Below are 25,700 nucleotides of genomic sequence, written 5' to 3'. Positions count from 1 at the left end.
TAATTTTTAAATTTAGTTTCTGGTGACTCATTTTTAAAATTATAAATATGAATTTAACAAATAATTTGTTTTTAATATCTTCTTGTATCTATGAAAATAATTATTTCCTTGAATTTGATTATATATAATTCTTCTGTGTATCTAATTGTAAAAATTCTAAGTTGCATTAGAAGAATTAAGAAATTAAAGGACTAAGGTTACACAACCAAGCCTCAGAATATTGTCTCCCTCACAGCACTGCTAACAAAACAGCTAAGCTTGCCACTCAACAATAAAAATACCATAATTTTGAATGCTTCAGAAAGTGTTCCAAATTCTTACCAAACTCAGGATTTTCTTTGCCCTTTCATTGAAACTATGTAGCAAATTCAACATATACACTCCAGTAATTACAAGGCTTAACTTCAACATTGATTTCACTCTATTTTAGACTGCAAAGATATAGTTAAAATATTTGCATATTAAAACACTAAGAAGTATTAACTAGAAAGAACCTCCCCATGTCATTAACATTCAATTAATTTTCTCTTTGTAGAAATAACATCCATATCTACTAAAATATGTAAAATGGAATTCAGAATTTTACAATTCACACTTAACTCTTCTTGAAAATATGCAGTACTAATTTGCATTCACAGTGAATCCAAGAAACTCTAATATATACCTGTTTCAGCTTGAATATCCAGTGATTGGGACACATTTACAAATTCAGGATTTAATTGTTCAAATATAAACTTAAATGTATAAATAGTGGCAGGTTTCAAATCTCTCCATACAAAGAATCCACTGGGTCTTTTTATAATCTGAGAAGTACCATTCAGGAAAAGAGAAACTGAAAATTCTTTGATCATCATACTCCAATTAAAAGACACTGTAGTAGCTGTCACAAATGTTTTGATGTCATTTTCTGAAATTCCACCTAGTAGACAATGGAAAAATAAATACTGTGTTTGCCACAAAGAAATTATTAACTCAAAGTTTTATTTCATCAATATTGTTCTTCTTTTGGAAAGGGATGAAGGATAGCCCCAGTAGAGAAGGAAATGTAGTGTCATTTAAGAAAGTAATGTTTTCCTTTATTTTTATGATTTGTTAACTTATGTCTAAAGCAAGAAGAGATAAAAGTGCAAACTTTCAGGAGCGTTTTAACTGCAAAAGTACATATGGATAGGATATCAGTTAAGTGAGAGATGCTAAGTGCAATAACACATTAGCAGCATAACCATGTTTTGTAGCTTGCTGAATGTTCTTTCCTCTGTTGATGGTTCCTGCAATGCTTTTACTATTTTTTTCCCAACTGTGTTGTCTGTATTGTATAAGTCTGTATTGCAAAGATATGCAATAGTATGAGCTTGCAATGTGAACAAAGGTAGTGTTATAAACCATTTTCATTGACAAAGTTAAGACTGGAAAGCCTCTTCATTCTTGTAACCAGTGGGACTTGTGGTCCTGAACAGATTTACAGCTATAAATGATGTTTTTATAAATTCAGTGGCTAAAATCATACATTCTTATACTGAATGTCTGTCCCAATTAGTCACAAAGCTAAGATCTTCAAGATACTTATTAACCCTTTGTAAAGAGGGACTGTTATAAAGTTGAAACAATTTTTTTATTTATATGACAATGACCCTAAGTTATTATGAAATTGCCAGGCTTTAGGCAGCTTTTCCCATGATCCTGTTTTATAAATTTCTTCTCCTAGAATTACTGTAGTATAACAAAACCTGTAATATTTAAAAACTCACAAACTTTCATATCAGTCTCATGTTTTAGAATTGTTACATGAGCAAAGCACATTATATAAAATTATTCTTTCAACACTTCGTGGTTGAAAACATATCAATGCAAAGTTTCTAAATGCATGAGTAATCTTGGGATCTGAACCCCTACTTTTTAATCTTCTGTGTTAGACTAACTATAAAGATACCAAAATATTTTTGTGGTACTCACGTGTTTTAAATGACTTTACGCTTAAGATTTGGCCATTTTTCAGGGATTGTATAGTAATATCATACTTCCTAGTTTCCTCAAGCAGAACTGTAGTACTGACAGGTTTCTGTTCAACTTTAGTAATGTTTCTTACATTCTGCAAGTTAAAAGAATTTCTGAATATAGTGAAAGTAATAAAAACACAGTTTATAAGTGATCTGTGAAGTTTTAGAAAGAGAGTTTATATTGCTGCATGCCAAAATTGAGGCTGCAATTACACTGCAAAATATCCAATGCATTTGAAACAATGCCTCTTAGAAATCACATTAGTAACAAACACCTTCATATTAAAATCTTCATATTTTCTTTAAATTCCAGGACATTCTGCACTCAAAATAAGAATAATGCCTTCCCACTGAGATCTAGGAGCAGTATCTGCACATATCCTGGAGAAGTTAAACTCCTCCTTCAAACCACAATACCTTGAAGAACTTGCACATTGCTATCTTTGAGCATATAACTATCCATCCTTATTCAACAGGGTACTCAAGGGTCTTTTGAGTCCCACTGGCTCCAGTAGGACTCTGTAAGAGTACACATAAATGACAGGAATTTAAAAATCCAATAGATTTTTTCCAAAATTTCTCTTTATTTGCTATTTTACTTTTTTTTTTTTAAGAAAAAAGCAACAAACCAAACAAACACACAGTACTATTAATTACTGCTACCTACAACTTAAATAACATGGAACAACTTATTGCTTAGATTGATAAAATGTACTTTTTGACTGAAAGCATCTGCTTGCTGGTATGTCAGAATATAATAGTCTGGATCCTCTCCTTTGGGCAGTTCAGTCCACTCCATCAAAACTCTCCTAGGAGGCTTTTTTGCTTCATCACAGTCTACACACTGTGCACCCTGTAACACAAATATACATGAATGCAACTTAGTAGAAAATGCATCAAACATACCTGTAACTTAATAATTAAACTCTCTCATTTTTAATTAGTTTTACCTAGAACTTGTCAGCTAGCAATAGTTTTACATGGACCAGTAACAGCAGGTCTACTGTGTGATACACAGAGACCTCCTAATATTTTACAAGTTCTGCAGGTACAGTTTTCTTTCTCTCTCCAGAGGTGGAAAAATCATGTCAGCTGACCCAAATATGACAAAACCCTGTCATCATTTTATATTAGAAACAATGACAGAGATTTCATTTGCAATGTTCATACTGCAACTGCAGTTACAGGCAGTCAGGAGCTGGAGACTCAGTCCTAGTCTTACATTACAAAACTTTCAAAATTTTCAACTGTTTCAGAATAATAAACAACCGCTTTCAAGAGTTAAAGAAAGAATTTATTAAACACCTCACTAGCAATATAATTTAGCCATGACAATGCAAATTTCATTCAATGCTTCAGCTTCTTGCAAAAGGGAATTCATTCTAGACATAAGTCTAGAACAATTTTTGACAATTTTACCTGCCTTAAAAGGACTTTGGCTTAACACTTCAGAGAAGCAGCTTCCTTCTCTGAATTTCATTTTGAATTTAATTTCTGAGCTGCTTTGATCTAATTTAAGATAAACCTGAATCACATGTAACATTCAAAGAAATAGGTGCATGTGATGCCCATTCCTATCAGAAAATATTTATAAAATGCTGCAGTTCTGTCTTGTGTGGTCCATTTTTGCTTTCTTAATGAATTGAGATGACAAATGAATGCCCTCTTGGAAATGAACTTAAAATCTAGTTTAAAAAAGTAAACCAAAACAAAATAATGTATGAACCCCTAGGACACTAAAAAAAATGTTAGGAGTTTTATTATTATATTACTTTGTGTTGTCCTGTAAAGCAATCTACCATGCACAAAAAGACAAAAAACAAAACAAAACAAAAAATGCCAAAACAAATCCAAACCATAAAAAGCAAAAAGACTCAGTCTTTTATATTTTTTTAATTATAACTGACTCTGGAATTCAGTTTGGCTTAACATTATTCCTTTAACTAATAAATAACTAACATAACTCTGAATCTATCAATATCTCAATGTTCAGAGTTTAGATTATACATTTCAAAGTATAAACTTTGTAAAGCTTATAAAGCCTTTAAAGTCTATAAATCCTTTACAGGAGGCTATATACGACCTCTGGAATGAACTGACACAATGGACTTACAATAATTATATCATACACAAAAGTCTTTAAGGAATATTTTTCCAGGAAAATTTAAGATTTTTTATTTAGTGTATTGGGTGTAAAGCTGGCTTGTATTCCCTGAAAACATAATTCAAAGGGTAAGAAAATCTGATTTTAAAAATAAAAAATATATATTTGGCAATAATTTAATTAACTTTAAATTTAATTGAATTAACTTTTACTTAATTTTGATCTTTTTCCACCAGCAGCAATTGTGTGCCATTTTACTATACATAAATACATCCTACTTAGACCTAAAAAACAAGAAATCCATTTTCAAATGCACACAAAAATTGTTTCATACTTATACCTAATGAGAGGGATTTAGAATGTTCCTTTTTATTGCCAGCACCTTGTAGTGATATTTTAGACCCTTATCTAAAGACTGAAACAATTTTAAAATAAAAACAAAAGTGTTAAATTGACCAAAAATACCTAAGGTTCAAATCTATCTTTAGGCTAGCTACAGAGGAGCCAGAAGACCTAAACAACAAACAACAACTTATTGACTTCTGCTATCAACTGTGTCTCAACATAAGACTCAAGAAGGATTTTCAGTCTGAAAAAGAGGCACTTCAGGGGAAATACAGCAGAGATTGATAAAATCTTAAGTAGCCATAAGTATGCAGAGATTGATTTTCATTTTCTCTTCAAGTACAAGCACTGTGGTGGATGAAACACAGCTGGTATGCTCCAGATTTAAAGAGGAGAAAAAAGACAGTTATTCACAAAATAAGTAGTTTATCTGATGAGTACTAAAATGAGTACTAAAAGTTTCAAGATGTGTCAGAGGAGGCCCATTCATATTTGCAGAAGTTCAAGTTCATAGAAGAAAACTACAATGAAGCTCACAAAGGGCACTACAAATACACCCATCTCAAGAAGTTCTTAAGCTGCAAATGGTGGAAAACTGACACAGTATAGGTAATTTTCTTATGCTATTCTTTAAGTCCTCCCTAAGGGTCTGCTTTTTACCACTGTCAGAGCTATGATAATGAACACATTAAAGCTTTTAATTCATACCATACCTGTCTAAGAGGTGTATTAAAGATGCTAGAATCTCTTCCTTCTTCTGGGGAACAACATTAAACCCAAAACAGCAGGCAATAAAGCAGATTAAAGATCTCAAAAGAACTTCCAACTACTTAAGTAGAAAGAAGACTGAGAATGTTCCATAGTACTAAATGAGAGCTCCCTGCGAACAGAGAGCTAGAATACTGGGGGGGAAATCCAGTCCAAATCACAAACCATCAACTTTGACTAGTTATCCAGCCCCCAAAAACAGAATATTTTCCTTACCTTAAATAAGTATTTTAATAAAAGCAGAAGAAGAATTGGTTGATCCATAGGGAAAGAAATGTTATAGTCCTGGTATCTCTTAAGGGCTTGTATCACCACAGCTACAAAACAATATCATGTCAGAATATCCAAAGAAGGGAAAAACTAATTCAGACATTTATACTTCACATGGATACAGAGGCAGCCAATGGTGCACCTGAGATGTGTGTCGTTGCTCTGGCCCTGCCTCTTCCCAAACTTCGTATCAAGTTTCCTGAGATCCTTTAATTTCAGTGAACAGTGCATGTGCCTGTTGTTTCCAGTAATTTAAAAACCCCTCAGTGTAAAAAATTCTTTTTAGTTTCTATGTGATTACCAGCTCAAAATTCATTGAAATCAGTGCTACCCTTTACTTATTCTTCTTCAGACTCTGGTTGCTTTCTACAGTACACCTTTCTGTCCAGATGTTCTGTGGTCAGTGTACAAAATAAGCCTGAAAACACTTTTCTGCAGAAGTACTAAGCACAGCTGCAGAACCATTGGTATGTCTTATGACTTACAGAGGTAAGTTGAACTTACCTCAATATAATTCCCAGTGCCCTAACCTTTCCCCAAATAAAATTTTTGATAAAAAATTCATTTTCCACTATGTTCTTTGAAAATAAATCAGTTTAATAAGCTCATAAAAATTGTTTACAGGTTATAAAATAAACAAAAAATCATTGTCATGTTATACGTAGGTCATAAAAAAGAGCAACCATCATATTATATACTTTGTATTTTCTTAGGTGCTATCCTGTCTTGAGATACTATCTGGTTTTTCAGTGGGCTATTTCTAATTTTTACTAAAACCTGTATCTCACTGAACTGTGAATCATGAAATAAGGAATAAAATTTTTTAAAAGCTTTACTTAGAAGTTGCAGTTAAAAAAGCAGGCTTACTCTCACCAGAAAAATACCATTTTGGAACTTTTATGTTATCCAGACTCAGACACACATAGTAAAACAAAAGCTGCTACAATGAAACCGCTGATATCAAAACACTGAGTAAATCTCCCCGTCAGAGCAGCAGAGCACATGGGTCTAATCAACTGAATGCTATTTTAGTTGTCAAAACCAAAAGTTAGCTACTGCCTATTCAGCTGTTTGGCAAAGGAGACATGCTCAATTTTTTTTCCAGAGCAATTTGTAATCATCAGGCACATAGGGAGATTTTATTAACAAAGTGATTTTCGAGACACCAGCAGGAGTCCTCTCTGTGTTAACCCAAATAAATTAAGTGTGCATGGCACATTCCACCTTAATCAAAAGAACACTCCCCAAAACATAAACACATTCCTTTTATTCAGCATTTCTTGTGATTAAGTGGTGGCACCATTCAGTACTGGTTTTCTCCAGTGTGACATCAGTACAGAAGCAGTTCTTCAAGCTCCCCCATACAAAAACTACTCATAAAACTAGAAACCACACATATAAGACATTTTTTTCAGACAATTTCTTTGAAGCAAGACTCAAATCTCTCATCTTAGGGAATCATTTACCATTGATTCCAGCCGATATAGGACCACATAATTGGTCTATATGTAAAATTACTTTTCCAAATAGGCAAAAATGACAATTCTTAAATGATCAGTATATAGCTGTCAAGTCAATGTATCTTACTTGATACAGTCCATTGTTCTTCTGCTCTGAATATACCTTTCCTCCCTAAACTCTGGTGACCTGTTAATGGAGAGATAATTTTTTAAGTTTTCTTAGTCTATAAGCAGGTTTCACATTCCACTTGGCATTTAAAGAAAGTTTAGACAAAATTTAGATGCTGTAATGCACAAACCATCTCCACTGTAACCTTTTCTCAATAAAACCAATTTTTCCTCTTGCATTAATGTGCAAGTCTACCCCTCAAAAGATTTTTTAGTTAAATGTTGTATATTTTTAAAAATGTATTCCAGAGACTAGGTGGGAGGTGTAACTGTAAAAATTTCCTTCTAATGTTCTGGCCTTCACGCTTTGTCCTCCATGATGGTAATATTGCTATGGTCACGTGTGACAACTAATTTGTTTTGTCCTCTAAAACACACTCCTATGGGATTTTTCATTGCATATATACCCATACATGATTACAGCAGCAGCGGCATCTCAAGGTAACATCTGAAAAAGGTTTTGATGAGACAGAACTTGAAAAAATTAGTTCAAGTTAATGTTTTCCATCGCCATGGTATTCCTGAGCAGTATCTACATGTTTATTTGGCAGTAAGTTTTTACACAAACTTGAATCTCTGTAGTTTATGGAAACTGGATTTGTCCTTGAAATTCTTGTAAAAGGTAAGATGGAAGTAAAAGAGATGGGAAGAATTATACAGAACTAATGAATAATAATAAAATAATTATTAAAAAATATTTACAGTTGCTGTATGCTGAGTTTATTAGCAGAGCAGAAGTTCAAGAGAAAAACAATTAGTGTCAGGAAAAATGGACTGTGAAAGAAGGGAGAAAGGAGCCACATCTGAAACAGAACTTTGTCACTTCTGAAGCACTGTGAACAACACAGTGACCATTTGTAATCCCAGAGTGGGTTGCTGAAAATGCCTCTGCCTCTCAGTACATTATGTAGCTTGTAATTGTGTTCAAACACCAAACCCCGCCCTGAAATTTCACCAATATACAGGTGCATGTACTTGGGAATAGCTCTGTGTGCAATGCGGAAATAAATCATGCAAATGAATTACATTTTACTTTTAATTTTTAGTATACATATTTGGCTAAGCTAAAAATGGGACTATTAGCTGCCTGCATAGTTGGTCTTAACAAATTACCTGGTAAAAGGGCAATGGTATTACAAATGTCTAAAATAAATAACATAGCAAAGACTTACCATTTTATAGAAGCACATTCAGTTACAACCTGATTCTAAGTGTAGAGATACTTTTATGTTAATCCCTAAAATATCTGCATAGTCTTATGGCTAAGCCTTTATACTGTATTTTCTTTTCAAGCACATGTAGGAGAAGAGAACAGTGGAAATGTAGGAACAAAAGGTCCCTGGAAGCAGTTCCAAATGGGAGGAATGGCAGGGCATGGTGGGACTGCAGCACAAAGCCTCCACTGCATCGTGCACAGTTCCTTGCATTTTTCAATGACAGTGTGGGAGTTTCCAGAGCATGCCTTCCCAGCCTTCCTTTTAGGGGAGTAGAAATTATGCTAGCCTTAGCTTCAGAGCAGAAGGGAGAGAACTCTGCTGATGTTAACACTCTTTTGGTCAATAATGAACAGACTAATTAATTTTGGTATTTAACTAAACAAGATTTGAGTTGGATCAGCTTTCCAAAGCTCACAAGACACCTGTGCAGACAGAGTTACACAAAATTTGAGGACAGGGCTTGAGGAAGGAATGCAGAGTTAAAAGATATGAGAAAGCCAAGACAGAGCCATAAGTTGCATATGTGGTTACGTGACATAGGAAACATTTGGTGCAGAACAGACCTGGCACGCTGCAGGCTCATTCAAACCTTCTCTCTGGTGCAAGGCCTGCAAGGGCTCATTCACCTTACACAAAACACATCACATTCTGCCAGTGTCGCCTTCCTGGAGGTAAAAGGGCTGGGTGGCCCTCCAGGAAATGGTTCCTGGGTTTTAATAGATGTTTGCTTTCTGACAAAGCCAAAACAGCCCAAATTTGAAGTTTAACTGCAAAACGAAAGACAATCTTAGAGGCACCCTGTTCAGCTCCACTGAAGATGTAAGATTTTGCTGTAGGTTTCAGGGAGAATCCTGACACAGTCCCTGCGGATTGTTTCATTTAAAAAACAAATCATCTAAGTGGGAAAAAATTAGTTTCATAGCATGTATCTTATTGCAGGTTTTCATTAAGTTAATTTTAATAATAATTTCATTTCTAATTTCCAGGCTTTCCTAAGGTTCTGCATTAGCATTCATCTTAGTGGCAAAGCTTAATTAATTGCATCAACACTGATTTATTATCGCTCAGCAAAATAATGTTTATTAAATTCTTTTCAATTACAAACACAGTTCTAAATCAGAAAAGCAAATGGCCTACATGGCTTTTAAAAGGCCCCAAATGTTCAGTGAATGTGTTTGATTATTATATTGAAAACTGCTATATTTTGAGAGCTTCCTTTTTATCAAATGCTAAATTCCTTAAGTAGATTTGGGCCAAATCTCTTAATGCAAGTATGGGATACATACTTCTATCTCAAAAAAAAAAATCAAAAGTACAGGGTTTTTTTTTTAAAGTTGTCCTTTAATTTCCCATAAATACACCAGCATTACAGCTATGACTATGATTTAACTTCTATTTCTTGCCTGCATGAAAAGTTTCTATGCACAAGTTCTGACAGAAGTATCAGAGAATATTTTTGTTCTAGGCCCTGGTATATAATACAGCTTGAAATATCTGCCTTATAAATAGAAAAACATGCAGATGAAGCATAGGCTTTCTCATAGTGTCACTTTATTTTGATCATTAATTGATCATTAGTTTTTTATTATGGTTAAATATTTTGCTAATACCTTACAATGGATTTCTACTTAATTTTTAAACCAAGTCACTATTTTAATGATAGGGATGAGTAAATGAGTCTTGTAATAATGATAGATTTTTCTGTATAAGCTATTTTTCTTTATAAGCCATCAAACTGATCAAACTGAATTGAGCAAACAATTAAAGATTTATCACACAAAGTAGAAAAATAGCCTTGGATTTTAAGGCAGTTTTAATTTCTTGTATTTCACTGTAATAACCCATGTGATAATCCAACCTTTTTATAAGTAAATTATGACAGCTTGAAATCAGAACTGTCAGAACATTTTCAAACTTTTAAACAAGAGTTTCAATTTTGACACAGTTAACAGGAAAATTGAGAAGGAAAACACTGTTATAATTAATATAATTTCCATTCAGTGAGTTTATAAAGCAGAGTGATCTCCTAAAAACAAGCTTAAACTTTATTTTTAAAAGCAGGTTATGCAGTATGTCAAGTAAAAGGGCAATGATATTCACCTTCAGGTGTTGAGTCATGGATATTTACAGCTTGATTGAGCACGAATAACTCACCTAAATCCTTCAAAACATTTATTTTACCTGACTTTTTTTCCAGGACTCAAAAATTTTGAATCGTAAATTCAGGCAATGTTCTAAATATCTGTATTGAAAAAATAGTTTAAAAATATACTGAACATGAATCTTTAGACTGGAAAACAGACAAAACCCATTGTGAATATTTTAAATGTGCAGTATTGTGGGGTTTTTAATAAATATATATACATATAATCTTATTCTATAGTAGCAAACAGCCAATTTTTTAATGTGAAAATTTAAGAAATGGGTAGAAAGTGGAAACCTTCATAGCAGAAGTGGCTTTCAGATATTTTTAATGCACAAAAGCTATCACTCTTCAGCCTTTGCCTAGTCATGCTTCATATTTATAATATACATAAAATTAAATACATCTAAGGTTTCAAGATATTATGATCTTATATATGCTATATACTGGAGATTTCCTACACTTACTTACAGATCACAGTCATGTTGTTTCTCAGTGACTTAGAGTGTAAGCAGAATCCAATAATTGGCAAACAGCTTAATGCAAAAAAATTAGATTTTTGACCAAAGTAAAAAATGTTACAGTTGAACCCACTATTTTTAAAATAAACTAATTCAGTAATTTTCAAAATCCTAATATGCTCTTTCCCATTTAAACATAGGACTGGTGATGGTTTTCAACTGGAGGCCTCTAAGTAAATGAACCACTGAGAAATGTTTTGAGAAATTCTCAAGTTTTATAGGTAGCCATGATCGAAAATTTTAAAGCAATGGAAATACTAACCAGCTTTTTCCACCATGTCATCAGAAAGCCACTGAGTAGAAATAAATTATGGATAAACTACACCTTATTCAAAAGGATTTATGTTTTTCTTTCTATTCTTGCCAATATTTTTAAGGACAAATTGAAGAACAAACAACATCTTTGCTAAATTTGAGAATAGTTACATCATAAAGCATAACTGATGTCTTTTCTATTTCCCTGCAGAATATTATACCCATGGTATAAAATTGTGAGCAAAAAACTGTGTCTGGTGAAAGCAAAATCTTGTCCCCAGCACGGTTCAGTTCCACTGGCATGAGCAGTCTATGGGCTCTTGAATGACATACAGAATTTCGGTGCCGTTTCCTGAGCAGCGCAAGGGCACAGTCAGGACTCGTGTTCCAATTTCTCGGCAACATTTACAGAATCTTAGATGGCTATCAATATTGACATTGAAAATTGTTGCAGATGGGCATTTTCCATCACAAGAAGCCACATTTACCTATGAGTAAAATAAAAGAAAATAAGAATAAGAATTAAAGCTGGAAATCTCAAATTTTATTCTAAAAATATTACACTTCAAACTTCTTTTTGATTAAATCAATTTTTACATTTGAAAAGGACTCTGGTCTTAAAATCATTTTATCTTCTACAATTCATTAATTCTAAGTTTAGCCACATTTAAAATAGTTTTTTAATTAAACTTTTCTTTATTGTTTAATCATGTGGTTTTTTTCGACCTTGTGCTATGGATACCAAAATTGAACCCCCATTTACAAATGAATAACTTTGGAACGGCACAGCTGAATCCACGTCTATTTCATGTTCACTGATAAAAAGTTAAATTCTTCTAAGTAAGCTGAAGGGAAGTTTATCTTTCTCCTTGAAAGAGAAAAAGCATTATCAGTGCAAAAGCTTTTCCCAGTGTTATTTATACTCTTTGTGACTGAGGGCTGTGCTATCACTCAAAGAAATATATCAAAAAAGTAGATGAAATAACAAACCAGCTAAGGCACATACTAGCTAGAAAATTACTTGTGTTCTAGATTTCACCAGAGCAAAGCTGTCTCTCATTGTTACATTATGTGAAGAATTTTCTTAGCTGATATGTTGAAAGAAAAAAAAATCTTTTTAATTAAACTTAAGCAGAGTTCAAATGCTGGGAAATAAAGGATGGGTATACAAGGTCTAGTTCTCTTTGTGACAGACTTAAATCTGCTGTCTTCTGCAGGTGGGGCATATGAAAGATGCTTTGAGCTACTCCCAAGCCTGTGATGAAACATCTAATTCCCATACAAATTAGACTAAAATATTACTTTTGAAATTTCCTGAGATTTGACAGGAGTAAGAAAAGACTTTGTCCTAAGCACTAGCAAGCCCATTTATTAATTATAAAGTGTAATCATGCTCAGCCCTATCCAAAGTTTGACAGCAGTAATCTGGCCAAGAACATATATGTAGTTCCCAGCCAGTCACAGCAGATACCACCATTTGATGGGCCAAAATCACATGATGGAAAAGAGTGACAGTGGGGAAGCTGGAGAGGAAAAGGAGTTTAAGGTATGAGGACATGAAAATCTGGAGGTACTTCTGTGTGAAGGGTAAGGGAATACGGACTGTGTGAAGGATGTGCAGCCACCAAGGAAACTGGGAGCAAGGAGATAATGGGAAAGGGGGCTCTAATACAGATAAAGATGGGATGGTGGTAGGTCTTTTTGGAAGGTGGGTAGAGACGGAAGAAAAGATGTAGAGTTTCTAACAGAAAAATGAAAAGGAAGGCTTCATTTGTTGTGCTATTCAAGACATGACCTGGCCAACATTCTTGTTGCTCCTCTCTGAATGCTTTAGTGCTGCAGCAACCACAGCTGAACAGCGCCCTCTCTCATACTGCAGCATTGATTCATAAAAGACAAGGGCAAGGATCATTATACCTGGCTTTAAAAGCCTCTGAGGTTTGATGATATCTTTCATTTTAATATTCTTTATTTAGTCTATACCAGGTCTTTATTTTGTTGTATCACTGTCTCTTACCCTAGTCTGTTGATGAAACACTGAAGCTCTCCAAACTCATTTCTTAACTATGGCAAATTACTCTAATTTCTATATATTTATGCTCTCTCATTATCAGTCCTTCTAAAATTAAATAAATACACCATGCACACCTAGAATTAAAATCTGAACATGTCACCACTGACCTTCTAACAGGATGGCTTTTAACATTCGGTGACATTTTGCCTCTTCCCTAATGACTGCTTAGGTTCTCGACAGAATCTTGCCAGACACCTTTTGGAAATCTTGAGATACTTTTTCAATTGCTCCCTTACAAGTGCTACATGAGTAGCACATTTCTTGCTTAGAAATTTCCTGGGGTCTGTAGATTGGGCCACACCAAAGCTGAGAGATAAGGTGTTTTAAGCAGACCCATAAATAAATGGCATTATGAATTTATTACATGGAAACCTATGCTATGTGAGGGAAGTCTTCAAAGAGGAATGCAGCAGTGTTTCATCACATTATAAGCTGAAACATTTCTGCTCCTCTTTTAGAGCAGGATATTATTTCATGCTAAAGAGTTCAGTTAAAGTAATTATAGTCAGTATTTTTCATTTGAAGCCAGATGTTTCTCCAGGTAGGGCTCAGTCTTTCAGTAATAGAAATAGCTAGTTTTACTCCATTTTTGGTAGGATAACATTCCTAGAGTCAAGGGTCTGCTTTTGAGAAGAAAGCAGCATTTTTTGTTGCTTGTTGTTAGCTATAACCAACTTTCTGATGCTTGGCTTGTCATGCCATAGGCCCAGCATTGAAATTTTATGCTTACCGGGCTTTGACTTATACAGTCATTTTTTCTTATGGTTGTCCTGATTGTCATTTTCTGGCATATTCTTTCTTCCTTTTTGCCTGATAAAACACAAAAAATTGCATACTTAATCAATACATTTTTGGTAATGTATTTTCTTCTTAAAAAATTAAAGATATTACCATAATTTAAATAGTTATATTTTATTTTCATCAATGTACACTCAGAAATTATTACATCCACAATTTTATTTTTAAATATAATATATTAATACATAGGTGTGTGCAGTATTACCTATTTTTAGGCAGCACATATGAGCATCAAATGCTCCAAATAAGCTATACAATTTTCAATTATACTATGAATATGCTTCATAGCTTATAAAACTATAAACTATAAACATGTTTTGAAATTGCACATATGGCAAGAGAAATAGAAACAATTAGAAAAAAATGTATTGTATCCCCAATTTTTAATAGTATTAGAATTCGTTCTTGGAAATGTTGAATGCAAATAGGATTTTGATCCTGCCTTTTAAAAACTTATCAAAACTTAACATCTAAGAAAGTGAAGGTGTGAATGTGATTGCAATCTTCATGCTATTTTTCATGACTAAAAATTAAATATAATTATATTATTTCAATATATTTTGAGAAATATGCCCTTTTAGGAAGCTTTGAAAGAAAGACATTAATTTATTTGCTAAATATGGTGCACTTTTTATCACCAGATCTGAAGCAAGTAGCACATGAGGTCAGCATATATTAGATCTAGGATGAGGGAAGTACTGAATTTTTATATACAGTTATGGAGATTTTGCTAGAAGGGTTTTGGGTTTTTTTTAATTTGAAAAATAAAGCTGTAGAGTGACAAGCCATTTTTTAATCATAGTCAAAGTCATAATATTATACTGAAACAATTGAAGATATAATCTTTCATGCTTCACTCTGTATCAGACAATTATTACTATCTGTGTAACAGCAGTTATTTAGATCTCCTCATCCACTACCCACCAAAATTATTTGTTAGTTTTGCTGTGTAACCATTCTGGACATACAGCATATAAAATAATAAGCACTATTTAGTAGTTTCTTGACCTTCCTTCAAGGTTGGAAAAACAACTCTTCTGTTCTCCAGAAGCCTGAGAGCACTTTTATAAGATAAATGATCTCTGAGTAACCAAGATATTCTGCAACCACAGCTCCATTAAGTACCTGAATAATTAAGTTGGCTGCAGACTACAGATAGATTTTAAGAGATACATTGAAGAATCAAACAAAATTCTGTTACTGAACTAGCAGATCACTGTATGAGAGAAGTTGTTAGACTATAACACCTTGCTTTTCCTTCCTCAGAAACACTTAAAAATTTCTGTGATGTTTCAATATGAAAGTGTTTGCCAGCTTATATGTAGACAGTGCAATCTTTGTACTGCTACAAGTCATATAGAGATGTATAGCTAACATTTCAGCATATAAAGCGCTGATATCTTATGAAAGCTCTGCTGCTAGACTTTCCTCTCTTCAACCTTGAACTGTAAAGATCTGCATTTCAGTATTAAATGTGCTTTATTTACTCACTCCTTATTTGAGGAAGGAGTTGTTGTGACTCATCATGCTAAAAAGCAAAGAATTATGAGTGTACTGCAATAATTCTGCAACATTCTGTAATATCTGGTATAAAAAGTGTGTACTGCCATGGGGTTGCAATTGTATGTGTTATGTCCCCCTTCCCACCCCTGCCCTCAACACTTTCATAACTCTGCAAAACATATTATTTGTGGAAAAGAAAAATACAGCATAAATCCATATTTGCAAAGGTGAGACCAGACCATAACACACACTATTGCTCTATTTTAAAGGAAAAATATTTCCACCATTAAATTTAGAGACCTGGGATCAGATTTATAATCTCTTGACAACAGTATTCAGAATTATGAATTTTTTTAAGTAACATTTCTTATTAAAACTACCATCTACAGTAATTCATGTGATAAAACCAGTTTCAACAATGAACATCAGGAATAACCATCAACAGCATATACCAGAAATGGATGAACCTAATTCTGACAGGTGCTGAGCAGTGAATCTTAACCAGGCTTTAGAAAACCACTGATTTGGGAGGCCAGCAGAGGATCAGCATCTCTCAGTATCAGGCCCAGAACCATTAACTGCATGGTAATATCCAATAATGATGACAGCTATGACACACATATCAAGCTTATATTATTTTCAAAAAAAAAAAAAAAAAAAAAAAAGAAAGAGAATACATTATTAAAAATAATACCTGGTTCACAATTAATACTATCAGTAGGCACTACTGGACTAATGGCAAAGGGCAATAGACCCAATCCAGAACCTGGCAGAATCATTAGGAATAGAAGATTCTCATGAAATAAAAACATTTCTGTATAAATGATACTTCATTAATTCTTACACTGCCAACTGCAATTTTTCTTTTAGCAAAAGATGATGAGCTTTCCTGTTTGTCTTCTACAATTCAGAAACTGCAGCTGCTTCAAGTCTCACTAAAGATGGCCTATACTTTATTACTCTCCTGGTTAACACAAAACTGGAATGCTTCCTTTTAAACTAAACTTTTTGAATTAGTCTGTCTATGGCAAGGTAAGAATTAAATATATGCACTCACTTTGCATGCACTAAATCAAGCTCTTTCAGAAAATTTATTTGCTCCCATTAAAATCCCAATGTGTTGCAAGCTCTATTCATAAGTTTATCTTAACTTCTTCACCACAGGGCACATGCTTTTAGTTAAAAATAACACAACAGTTTAAAAAATAGCATTAAATTGTATGAACGATATCTGGCGGATTTAGCAGCCACCTCAGCCAGTATTTCTGAAGTATAAAAATGCCTTTCCTGAGGCCACATAATATGGCCAAAATTATAAATCTTCCTGGTCAACAGAGAACCAGCAGTCAATAATTTTAATAATTTTAAGACTAATTTTCTAAATAATGACAGCCTATTTTTTTTTTTTTTTGGGTGGGGGACAGATTTTTTTCACACAGTTTATATCATGAGAGAAAGATTATTGATTAATAAGATTTTAGTGCAATTCATGTATGCTGCTTCTCTATGGTGATTCTCAGTAATAAAACATATTCTGTTACATTAAAATACCTTTCATTTTCCATATTTTGGTTACAATGGAACAACAGTATTTGCAGTTTCCTTTCTAAGACTCATATAGCTTGGAAACTTGGTATTGCTCTGTATTTTATAAATAAAATGATTTCCTCTTATTTCTCCAAATTATATTCAATATATTGCACTTCAGTTTTATGTAACAACTGTGCAATATATAGTTATAAGTCTGCAACTTGCTATTCAATAATATTAAGTAAGAGTTTGTATACAAAGACTAATTTGCTTTTTCTCTAATATTGAACACAAAAAAGGCCAAAACAGAGTTAAGATTTTCTGTAATGTTGAACATGTCCTTGCTCTACAAAATTAGTTTTACAGAACAGTGTATTATATATATACACACATGCATAATTATATAAATAGATAATAATTTTTTTTCAAATCTGCAGAGAAAACCAGTTTGTTCTCAATCTTTTTAAAATTGCATAAATTTTAAAACCTTTATGTCATCTTTAGTCACATTTAATCATATTTTAAAGTTACACACAGAAAATATAAATGTATTACAAGATACTAAAAGGCTGATTTTATACAAGCATTGCTATCATCAGTATTACTCTAATTTTTCCTCGTTTGGGATTTAATAAAAAAACATCCCAGTATTTTGGACCTAAAAACTACGTATTAGGGATACAGAATAAATTGCTAAGTTTGAAGATGCATTGCAAAATGTCATTGAATCAGGAATCACTTTTAAGAGGAAAGATTCTTGTCTTTTAAGGTAAAGTTCATATAGGGACTATTCGAGAACCAACTTAATAATAATGTTTTAATTGAGACAGTTTCAATCTTCCATTAGTTATATTTGGAGAGATTTGATTATACTCCAGAACAATAATGTTAAAAATCACCAAGTCAGCAGCCAAATTAAGCAAGATCTTTTAATAAGAGTAGTTAGGTGACTACAACAATTTTATGTGATTTGTAGGGGGAACTGCATGCTTTTTCCCTCTTTAGGTCCCAGCAACTGAGGTTAAAATATAAGCCCTCCAGAACCAAAGCCAAACTATAGCACATATTGCAGCCTTCATCACTTACAGGTCTTGCAGCAGCCATCATTATACGACTCCACAATTCCTCCATTCTAGGAAAATAAAAGAAGAATATAGCAAAAAAGCCTGGGCCCAATGCAAAGGGAAATTGTATCTCAAGACATTCCACATTTTAAAGATATCAAACTAATATAAAGTAGCGCCACTGAAATCAGCAGAATTACATAGATATGTATCAGCTGAAGGTTTGTTTCACGAATTCTTTACAGCCTTTGAAACTGAAAATTAACTCATCACTGATGAGAAGTTCAATTTTGTTCAGTTGAGAACTGATCTAGTTGCCTTTGAAGAAGTCAGTTTCTATAAGCACGTTTTTTATTTAACCTACTACCCTCTATTTCCTCACCATGGAGATTTGTTAGGATAGTTTCAAAAATTCATGTGAGTAGCCCAGATCTGCATATCAAGCAGACTACAGAAGATAAATAGATGCTCTCTATTGCTAATAATATCTTAGGATAACAACAGACAAAAGACAGATATTTTTCAGCTTCTATCTTTTTATGTGAGCATATATTTACTTCATTATATTGAATAAGTTGTTCAAGAACTTCTTAAAAGAGCACTTAAACTCAAATATTCCTGAATTATCCTGATCTGCCTGTGACAAAAGTTTTCTTCTCAGCTACTGGCTCAAGCCTATGTCCAGTGTCTCTCAAAAACAGGTCAGACTGGTTCAGAAAGTTAATTTTAGGGCTCCATTCTTAAACATCTGACACCTAATAGATGGTGTCAGAATGGTTCCAAGGAAGAAACTCAAGCAATTGACTCAAAGTAGTATACGCAATATTTTTAAATAGAATACCTTCTTCAAGACTGGAAGAAATAGGAACTTTTTTAAACAAATGGAAGGGATAAGTAGGACTAGTAATAAATGTATAATCTGTAGTCAAGGCAGCAATGGTACTTACCCTTTCTACATATATATTTAGTATTATTTGTAGCTCATATTAAATTTAGAATGTACTGCAAGTGAAAAATTTTGTGAGTATTATAAGTTTAGAGAATTATTAAATTAGAAATTAAAATGTAAATAAATATGCAATCTTTGTGAAGAATATGTGTTCTTCAAAGCAATAAATCAGATCAAATTTTGGATTTATTGATCTGATTTATTTATTGTGTATGTTCTATGAACTTGGCAAAGTATTATTCCAAAATAAGGTATGACATAGTGATTAGCACTTTTTATAGAGGTATGTCATGCATGATTCCAATTCCACAATATTCTAAAAGCAGTCATCAACAATACCCAAGCCAAACTTTTACACTCCTCACAGACACTTTGTCAGCTGGAAAGAAAACAGGCGTATAGCAAATGACTGCAGATTGCTCATTTATATGCTTTTACTTACCACTTTTTAAATTTAAAGTAAGAAATGAAGTTTGCCTGCATTGTGGAGTGTAAGCTAAACTCCAGAGCAATTATTGTCACTTACCTTACCGAAAGTACAAACCTTTGTACACTCAGTGTCATTAAATGGGGGGCAGACAACACTTGACCCCAGTACAATAGCCCCTGCAGCAGTCTTTACACATTTGTAATTGGTGCAGTTTGAAGTCCAGGTGCTTCCTTCCTGAATATATAAAACAAAGCCTTTGTTAGGAAAGCCAAAAGACTTCAGCTTTATCCCCAGCCTGAAATGTCCATAAAAGTAGTGCCCTCATGCTGTAGCATCTACTGGAGTGGAAAGTCTGCTGCAGACCACCTGTGGGTGGCAAAAAGGAAAGACCAAAGTCCTTTCATTCTGCAGGAGGACACACATGCTCAGCAGCAGAGGCTACTTCTCCCTGGAGCCGTGGCTCTACTCTCCAGCATGCTGCTGAGCATGCGTGTCCTACTGCAGAATGAAAGGACTTTGTGTCAGTTCAATCATTTATTTTGCACTGAAATAAATTGGAAGTATGAACCAAGTCATGGCCACATCTAAATTTCCATGTATGTGAATGCTGGAGCATACCATCAAGATCCTGAACCCCAGAGCCTCAATTTGCACTTTTCCGTTCTGTAGTAACTAGCAGGAAGAGAAGAGTGGCCCTCAGAAGAGGGGGACATAGAAGTCCTGACGTAGGCTTAGAAGCTCTCAACACATCTAAATCATAGTACCTAATACAGAGTTACAATTTTAACCCTGCTCTGCAGTTAGAGCATACCCAGTCTTAAATAAATGACGACATGTGCATATCTTCACAGGAAATATTACAAGCAATAAGATATTTACATGTCTGAAATGGCAGGTCTCTAGATAAAGACACTCATTTCCAATCATACATCATTAATAGCCTCTAAGCATGTAACCACAAGTACAGAAGTATGAAGCAAGAATGACAGCATGAGCTAACTAAGAAATGCCTGTCAGACTCCTTTCTATTGTGTCATTACAGTTACTTCTTATCTCTGTTCAGAGGCACTTACCTCATACACAATAAGTGTTCCATTCTCTGTATGAAAAGAGCAGGACACATTTTGACACATACCACAACAAGTATGGTGACTGAAGGAAGGAATATATACTTGATGCTGGAAAGAAAGGAAGGAAATACACAAACTAGTACTTTTTAAACATACATTGTATTACAATTCTTTGATTTCTGAAATTAAAAACACCAAGGAAAACTGTGGATGGATGGATGGATGGATGGATGGATGGATGGATGGATGGATGGATGGATGGATGGATGGTGGATGGATGGATGGATGGATGGATGGATGGATGGATGGATGGGTGGATGGATGGATAGACAGACAGACAGACAGGTTTGTTTGCACAGGCTGCTAGAACCTGCCTCTCAAAATAATTGTGTAGACAGTAGATACAAGTTCTTGCTAAGTAAACAGGACTAGCAAAAGTCTTCACTAAAACTTTTATCCTAGTTGTGCAGTTGTGCTCACAAATTGCACCCATTACTGTATTTTAAGAATACTCACAGCTTCACATTGCTGGGAACAGTTCATCATTGTGAAATGCATGGCGTTGTAACCTGTGTTCTGATCTTTTTCTTGTAAACACTGCACAGTGTAACAAAGGTCTCCATCCAGGTACTGAATCACTGACTGTCCAGGATTCAGTACTGTGACCTCTTGGAAGATGCATACATCATCCTTCTCTAAAACCAAAAGAAATAGATGTTACCAGTGGGGAAAAAAGAATCATGAAACAAATGAACAGAGCCACTGGTAAGACAGAAGTAAGGCAAATTGCTATTCACTGCAAAAGTATTCTATCTTTTAGACTTGATTGGTTTGTAGTTCTAATTACCAAACAAGAATGGGAGGAATGATAATTTCAGTTTTTTCTGAATGGTAATTCAGAAAATTCTGCAAAATGGAAAACTGCCTAAAACTGATAGTGTTCCTACTATGGAAGTAGAAGAAGTCTGTTGTTCTTATTTAAGAACAACAAGTTCCAATATGTAACATTCAGCTATTCTGCACATCACAAAATGTAGCCTTTCTGTCAATTAAACTACCCTGTCTGCAAATGCCTGTGGTCCAGTCATCTGTCCAAGCTGTACCATAAATATGTGCTTGGCTCTTGAAGGCAGTCCAGCCTGGCCTGCTGCCAGGACTACAGCTTGCCTCAGCACCCCCATGCACAGTGCAGCCAAAATCTACTCTGCATGGGTAGGTGAGTGAGGGAAGGGAGCAGAGCTCTGATCTTGAGACTGGCTACCTCCTCTTGTGCTGGCTGAGCAGGCCTGTTGCTCTGTGCAAGATGTTGTCCCATTTGTGTTGAAAGCAGACTAGGAGCAGCTGCCCTGCTCACACTCAGCTACCATTCACAGCCTGTTTCCTACTTGTCTCTCACCAGAGAGACTGAACCTGACTCTGAAAGCATGGGCAGCTCTACAGCACTCCCACACTCTGCCAGAATAGACACGAAATGGATGGGTTATCAGACAAAGCACCATATTCAGAAAAGAAGGTATCATTGCATAACTACATAGACACACATCAAATTAAGATAAAAGAGCATTTACATTTGAGAAGGTGGCAATGACCTTAGTTCTGCTTTCTTTGCACACCCTTTTTGCTAAAAATTAAAACATAACAATGAGGAATATGAAAAAGTTACCACAAATGTAGTGAGTGCATCCACAAGCACTGGAAACACTGCTATCTATTTTTTTAACTTCTCCCTGAGTACAGAAAGATAAAAGTTTGCAAAGTCATGCACAATTAAATGTAGTGCTACACAGACAATTTTTCTGTAAAAATGTAAAATATTACTTTCATCACTTCCACCTCTAGTTTCATAAAAGAGTAAAATTGCAATGTACTCAAGAAACAGTAGCACATTTAGAGTTATTCAGTGTATTTATCTCTTAAAACAGAAAACAGCAGTTTATTTTCTGTAGGGGTGCATAGAATATCAGAGTCAATAAACAGCATTTTTTTCCTGAGATACAAAGCTACTTCTATAAGTATATTAGCAAAAGATTGCCTCCTAAGTATTTTCTTCTGAAAGATAGGTGAAAGCTATTTAAATCTAAAATTCCTCAATAGACTTAACATTAAACCTCTTTGTCTGGGTTCTGTTTAATGCTGTCTTCACATGAGAAAAAAACTTCAGGCATTGGATAAGGAAAATATGGTCACTATGGTATTAATGGGAGCTTGAACATTCATTCATAATTATTTTCCAGCTCACAGTCCCTATTATGAAAAACTACATGAGGACCAAAATATTTGACTTCTCATATCAGCAAAATTTAAGAATGATAAATAATTTTAATCAAATGCATAAATTATTAATAAAATTACACATTTCTTCACATGATACATATAATCATATATCTTATACATCATTAATTATTTTTAAAATGTGAATTATTTATGTGGAAAGCCTTACTAGCATATTGTTTCATGTCAACACTGAACAGGATAAAATTACAATTGCTTCTTTTCTTTTTCCACCTTACAACACACAAAGTGAAATTTCTCCAAGGAATGGTTGACAACACCATGCAGACACTTGGAATTACATGCTTGAGCTGGGACTGGAGGGCAATCCCACCCTGTCCCTGTTCACTCTTTAGAACTAACTGAAACAAGGGTGTAAAAGAGAGGCATGAGACAGTTCAACACCATTACTAACAGTATTTAAAGACACCACTTACCAATTTGCAGGTCAGCATGGTAGCATTTTCACAACTACACTCTGAGGAGATAAAGAAATCTGTGTTAATTAGCTAACTGTTAATTTTGGTTAGCAGTTGTGACTAAGGAATAAAGCAATAATTACCACAGTGCCATTCTGGACAACATTGCCCAAGTATTTTTTCCTTCACAGGTGTCATGTCATCTGTGCAAATCATAGGAGGCTCAGAACAAAGTTTTTCATCACAAACTAAATTGGGAAAAGACACATGAGAATTTATTCAACTTTCCTTCATGTTTTCCATCTTACATTACTTTTGAAAAACTATTTTAAAAATAAAACTATTTTATATAAATGTTATTGTGTTTCTTAAGCATCTGAACTATACTTGGAATGAAAAACTAAACAAAAATTTTCAAAAGTGATTTTAGTTTTCTTAGAACATGTTTAAATTTTCAGAAAATATCAAACAGGAATAATTTAACATTCCTCCAACTTCAGAGTTACTCAAGATAATAACCAGTACCAAAGTCAACTAAAACCATAATCTTTGGGAAACATAGACTTGATATGTACTGTAAAGTGCACTTCTGTAACATAACGGAGAAACTGCTCTCCAGGTATGATACAAATAAGAAAATACTGTCTCTCTTATCAGAAGTATCTTTCTGTGATTGTGAAAGATCACGTACTAAGATTGAACTTTCTCCCTGCCAGAACTGGGGAAAAAAATTACAATGGCCTTTGCAGAGAATTTCACATGGGTAAAACTGCTAGGAAAGGAAAGGACCAAAATACAGAAACAACTGAAGTAAAAACTACTAAACTCCAAACTTAGTGAAAGTTAATTCAATTACTTGAAATTACTCCGAAAGACTGCAATAGGATGAAAGTTAATCTAAATTAGGCAGTTATACTTCTAGATGTTACTTTAAACACAATTTTAACACAATTTATGTGTTTTATGAGACTATGAAAAGGACTAAGTTACACAGCAAATATTTTTCTTCTGCCTGCTCACTGTTTGAAAAGTAGTCAACCCAACAGTATTTGAAATGCTTGGTCTACTGCTTCCCCTAGGAGCTAAAAGTGCAAAGATACTGCCTTAATTAGTGAACTGTACAACAGAGGAAAATCAACATAGAAGCTGTTTCATTAAATATGTTTTAATACATGAACAACTGTATATTTGTACTCCAAGGATGGAATTCAGTGCCACATTAATATACTGGTATTTAAATCACTGTGAAGATAACCATATTTCTGTCTGGTGAACTGAATAACCTCTCCAGACTCTGCTGACTAGGTTTGTTAGACCACCGCTGGGCATACCAAAAACTTCGAATTTGTGTCAAATTTGGTACCTCTACAACCTCATTTTGACTTCTCAGTCTATACTTGAGGCCCACTCTAATTGCCAAACTTAAGCAAATCCCTGCACAGCCATGCACTGTAATTTTTACTGAATTTGGTGACATATCAAACTCACAACAATTACACTCACCGCAGTAGTAATGAGGACAACAGTAGTGTATGGTATTAAGGTCTACAGTCAGAATTTCCCCTTCACTACATAAGGGAACAGGTTCAATACAGGATTCACAAACTAAATTCAAAAAAAAAAGCAAAGCAGACATATAAAAAGTTTCAAATATTAAAAAGTTAGCGCATGTGAATTCTATCCAGTACACTATATAAAAGGCAATACTGCATTTGTTACTCAGATAATAGAACTTCTAAGGATTTTATGGATATAAAAGCTAAACAAAGCTAAACAAAGTTTTTGATGTTCAAAATTATGTTGGAAAAAAAAGATCCCCCAATCCAAGAATAATGATGCTCCAGTCCACCAGGTCAGATCTGTGTGAAATCTCACTCCAAGAATTCCTGCCTTGAGTTATTTATTTTAGAATTACAGTCTGTTTTAGTAAATACTAGACTATTCCTTAGCTCTCCATAAAAAATATTAGAGGCTTCTTACCACAGAGATGAGAGAAACAACAGGGATCTTCCTGCTTTGCTTCAACAATAAACTGATCTTCTCTGCAGTCAGGCTGGGAGGCATTAAAACAAACTGAAGGATCACATTCTGTAGGATGTGAAACAAACACTGTTTTAAAAGGAGTCATTGAAACAATATGAAAAATATAAAGAAAATATATTCTATTATATATATGCTAAGTAAAATGAAATACCTCATATTGACTGTAAATCAGAAGTAACACAAAACACAAAGACAAAAAAAAAAATACTGGAGAATGTTTAAAAAAACGTACATCATTGCCTGGTGCTATCTAAAGTGTCCCATTCTGTTAACAATCTGCTAACTTGTAATGCAAATTTTC

At 34.0% G+C, this 25,700-nt stretch overlaps 2 protein-coding genes across 2 annotated transcripts in view; both read right to left on the bottom strand.

Annotated features, from left to right (window-relative positions):
• PTPRQ (protein tyrosine phosphatase receptor type Q) overlaps positions 1-9,395 on the bottom strand; it is a 128,904-nt gene extending 119,509 nt beyond the window's left edge. Inside the window, exons 1-4 of the mRNA XM_085569150.1 lie at positions 5,431-9,395; positions 2,713-2,850; positions 1,954-2,089; positions 665-919 (exon numbers count right to left, since the gene is read on the bottom strand). Of these exons, the coding sequence (XP_085425276.1) occupies positions 665-919; positions 1,954-2,089; positions 2,713-2,850; positions 5,431-5,478 (577 nt within the window). The 5' untranslated portion in view covers positions 5,479-9,395. The remainder of the gene's footprint in view (positions 1-664; positions 920-1,953; positions 2,090-2,712; positions 2,851-5,430) is intronic.
• Positions 9,396-9,863: 468 nt separating this feature from the next.
• Positions 9,864-25,700, bottom strand: part of OTOGL (otogelin like) — a 94,844-nt gene continuing 79,007 nt past the window's right edge. The window contains exons 48-58 of the mRNA XM_085569748.1: positions 25,337-25,444; positions 24,860-24,961; positions 23,500-23,604; positions 23,375-23,415; positions 22,330-22,393; positions 21,183-21,361; positions 20,670-20,774; positions 19,711-19,830; positions 18,240-18,285; positions 14,053-14,132; positions 9,864-11,736 (exon numbers count right to left, since the gene is read on the bottom strand). Coding sequence (XP_085425874.1) covers positions 11,536-11,736; positions 14,053-14,132; positions 18,240-18,285; positions 19,711-19,830; positions 20,670-20,774; positions 21,183-21,361; positions 22,330-22,393; positions 23,375-23,415; positions 23,500-23,604; positions 24,860-24,961; positions 25,337-25,444 — 1,151 coding nt within the window. The 3' untranslated portion in view covers positions 9,864-11,535. The remainder of the gene's footprint in view (positions 11,737-14,052; positions 14,133-18,239; positions 18,286-19,710; positions 19,831-20,669; positions 20,775-21,182; positions 21,362-22,329; positions 22,394-23,374; positions 23,416-23,499; positions 23,605-24,859; positions 24,962-25,336; positions 25,445-25,700) is intronic.

The sequence above is a fragment of the Lonchura striata genome, chromosome 1A (assembly GCF_050655825.1).
Source record: "Lonchura striata isolate lonStrDom1 chromosome 1A, ASM5065582v1, whole genome shotgun sequence".
In the NCBI taxonomy this organism is placed as follows: domain Eukaryota; kingdom Metazoa; phylum Chordata; class Aves; order Passeriformes; family Estrildidae; genus Lonchura; species Lonchura striata.
This window is presented reverse-complemented; position numbering and strand designations above follow the sequence as displayed.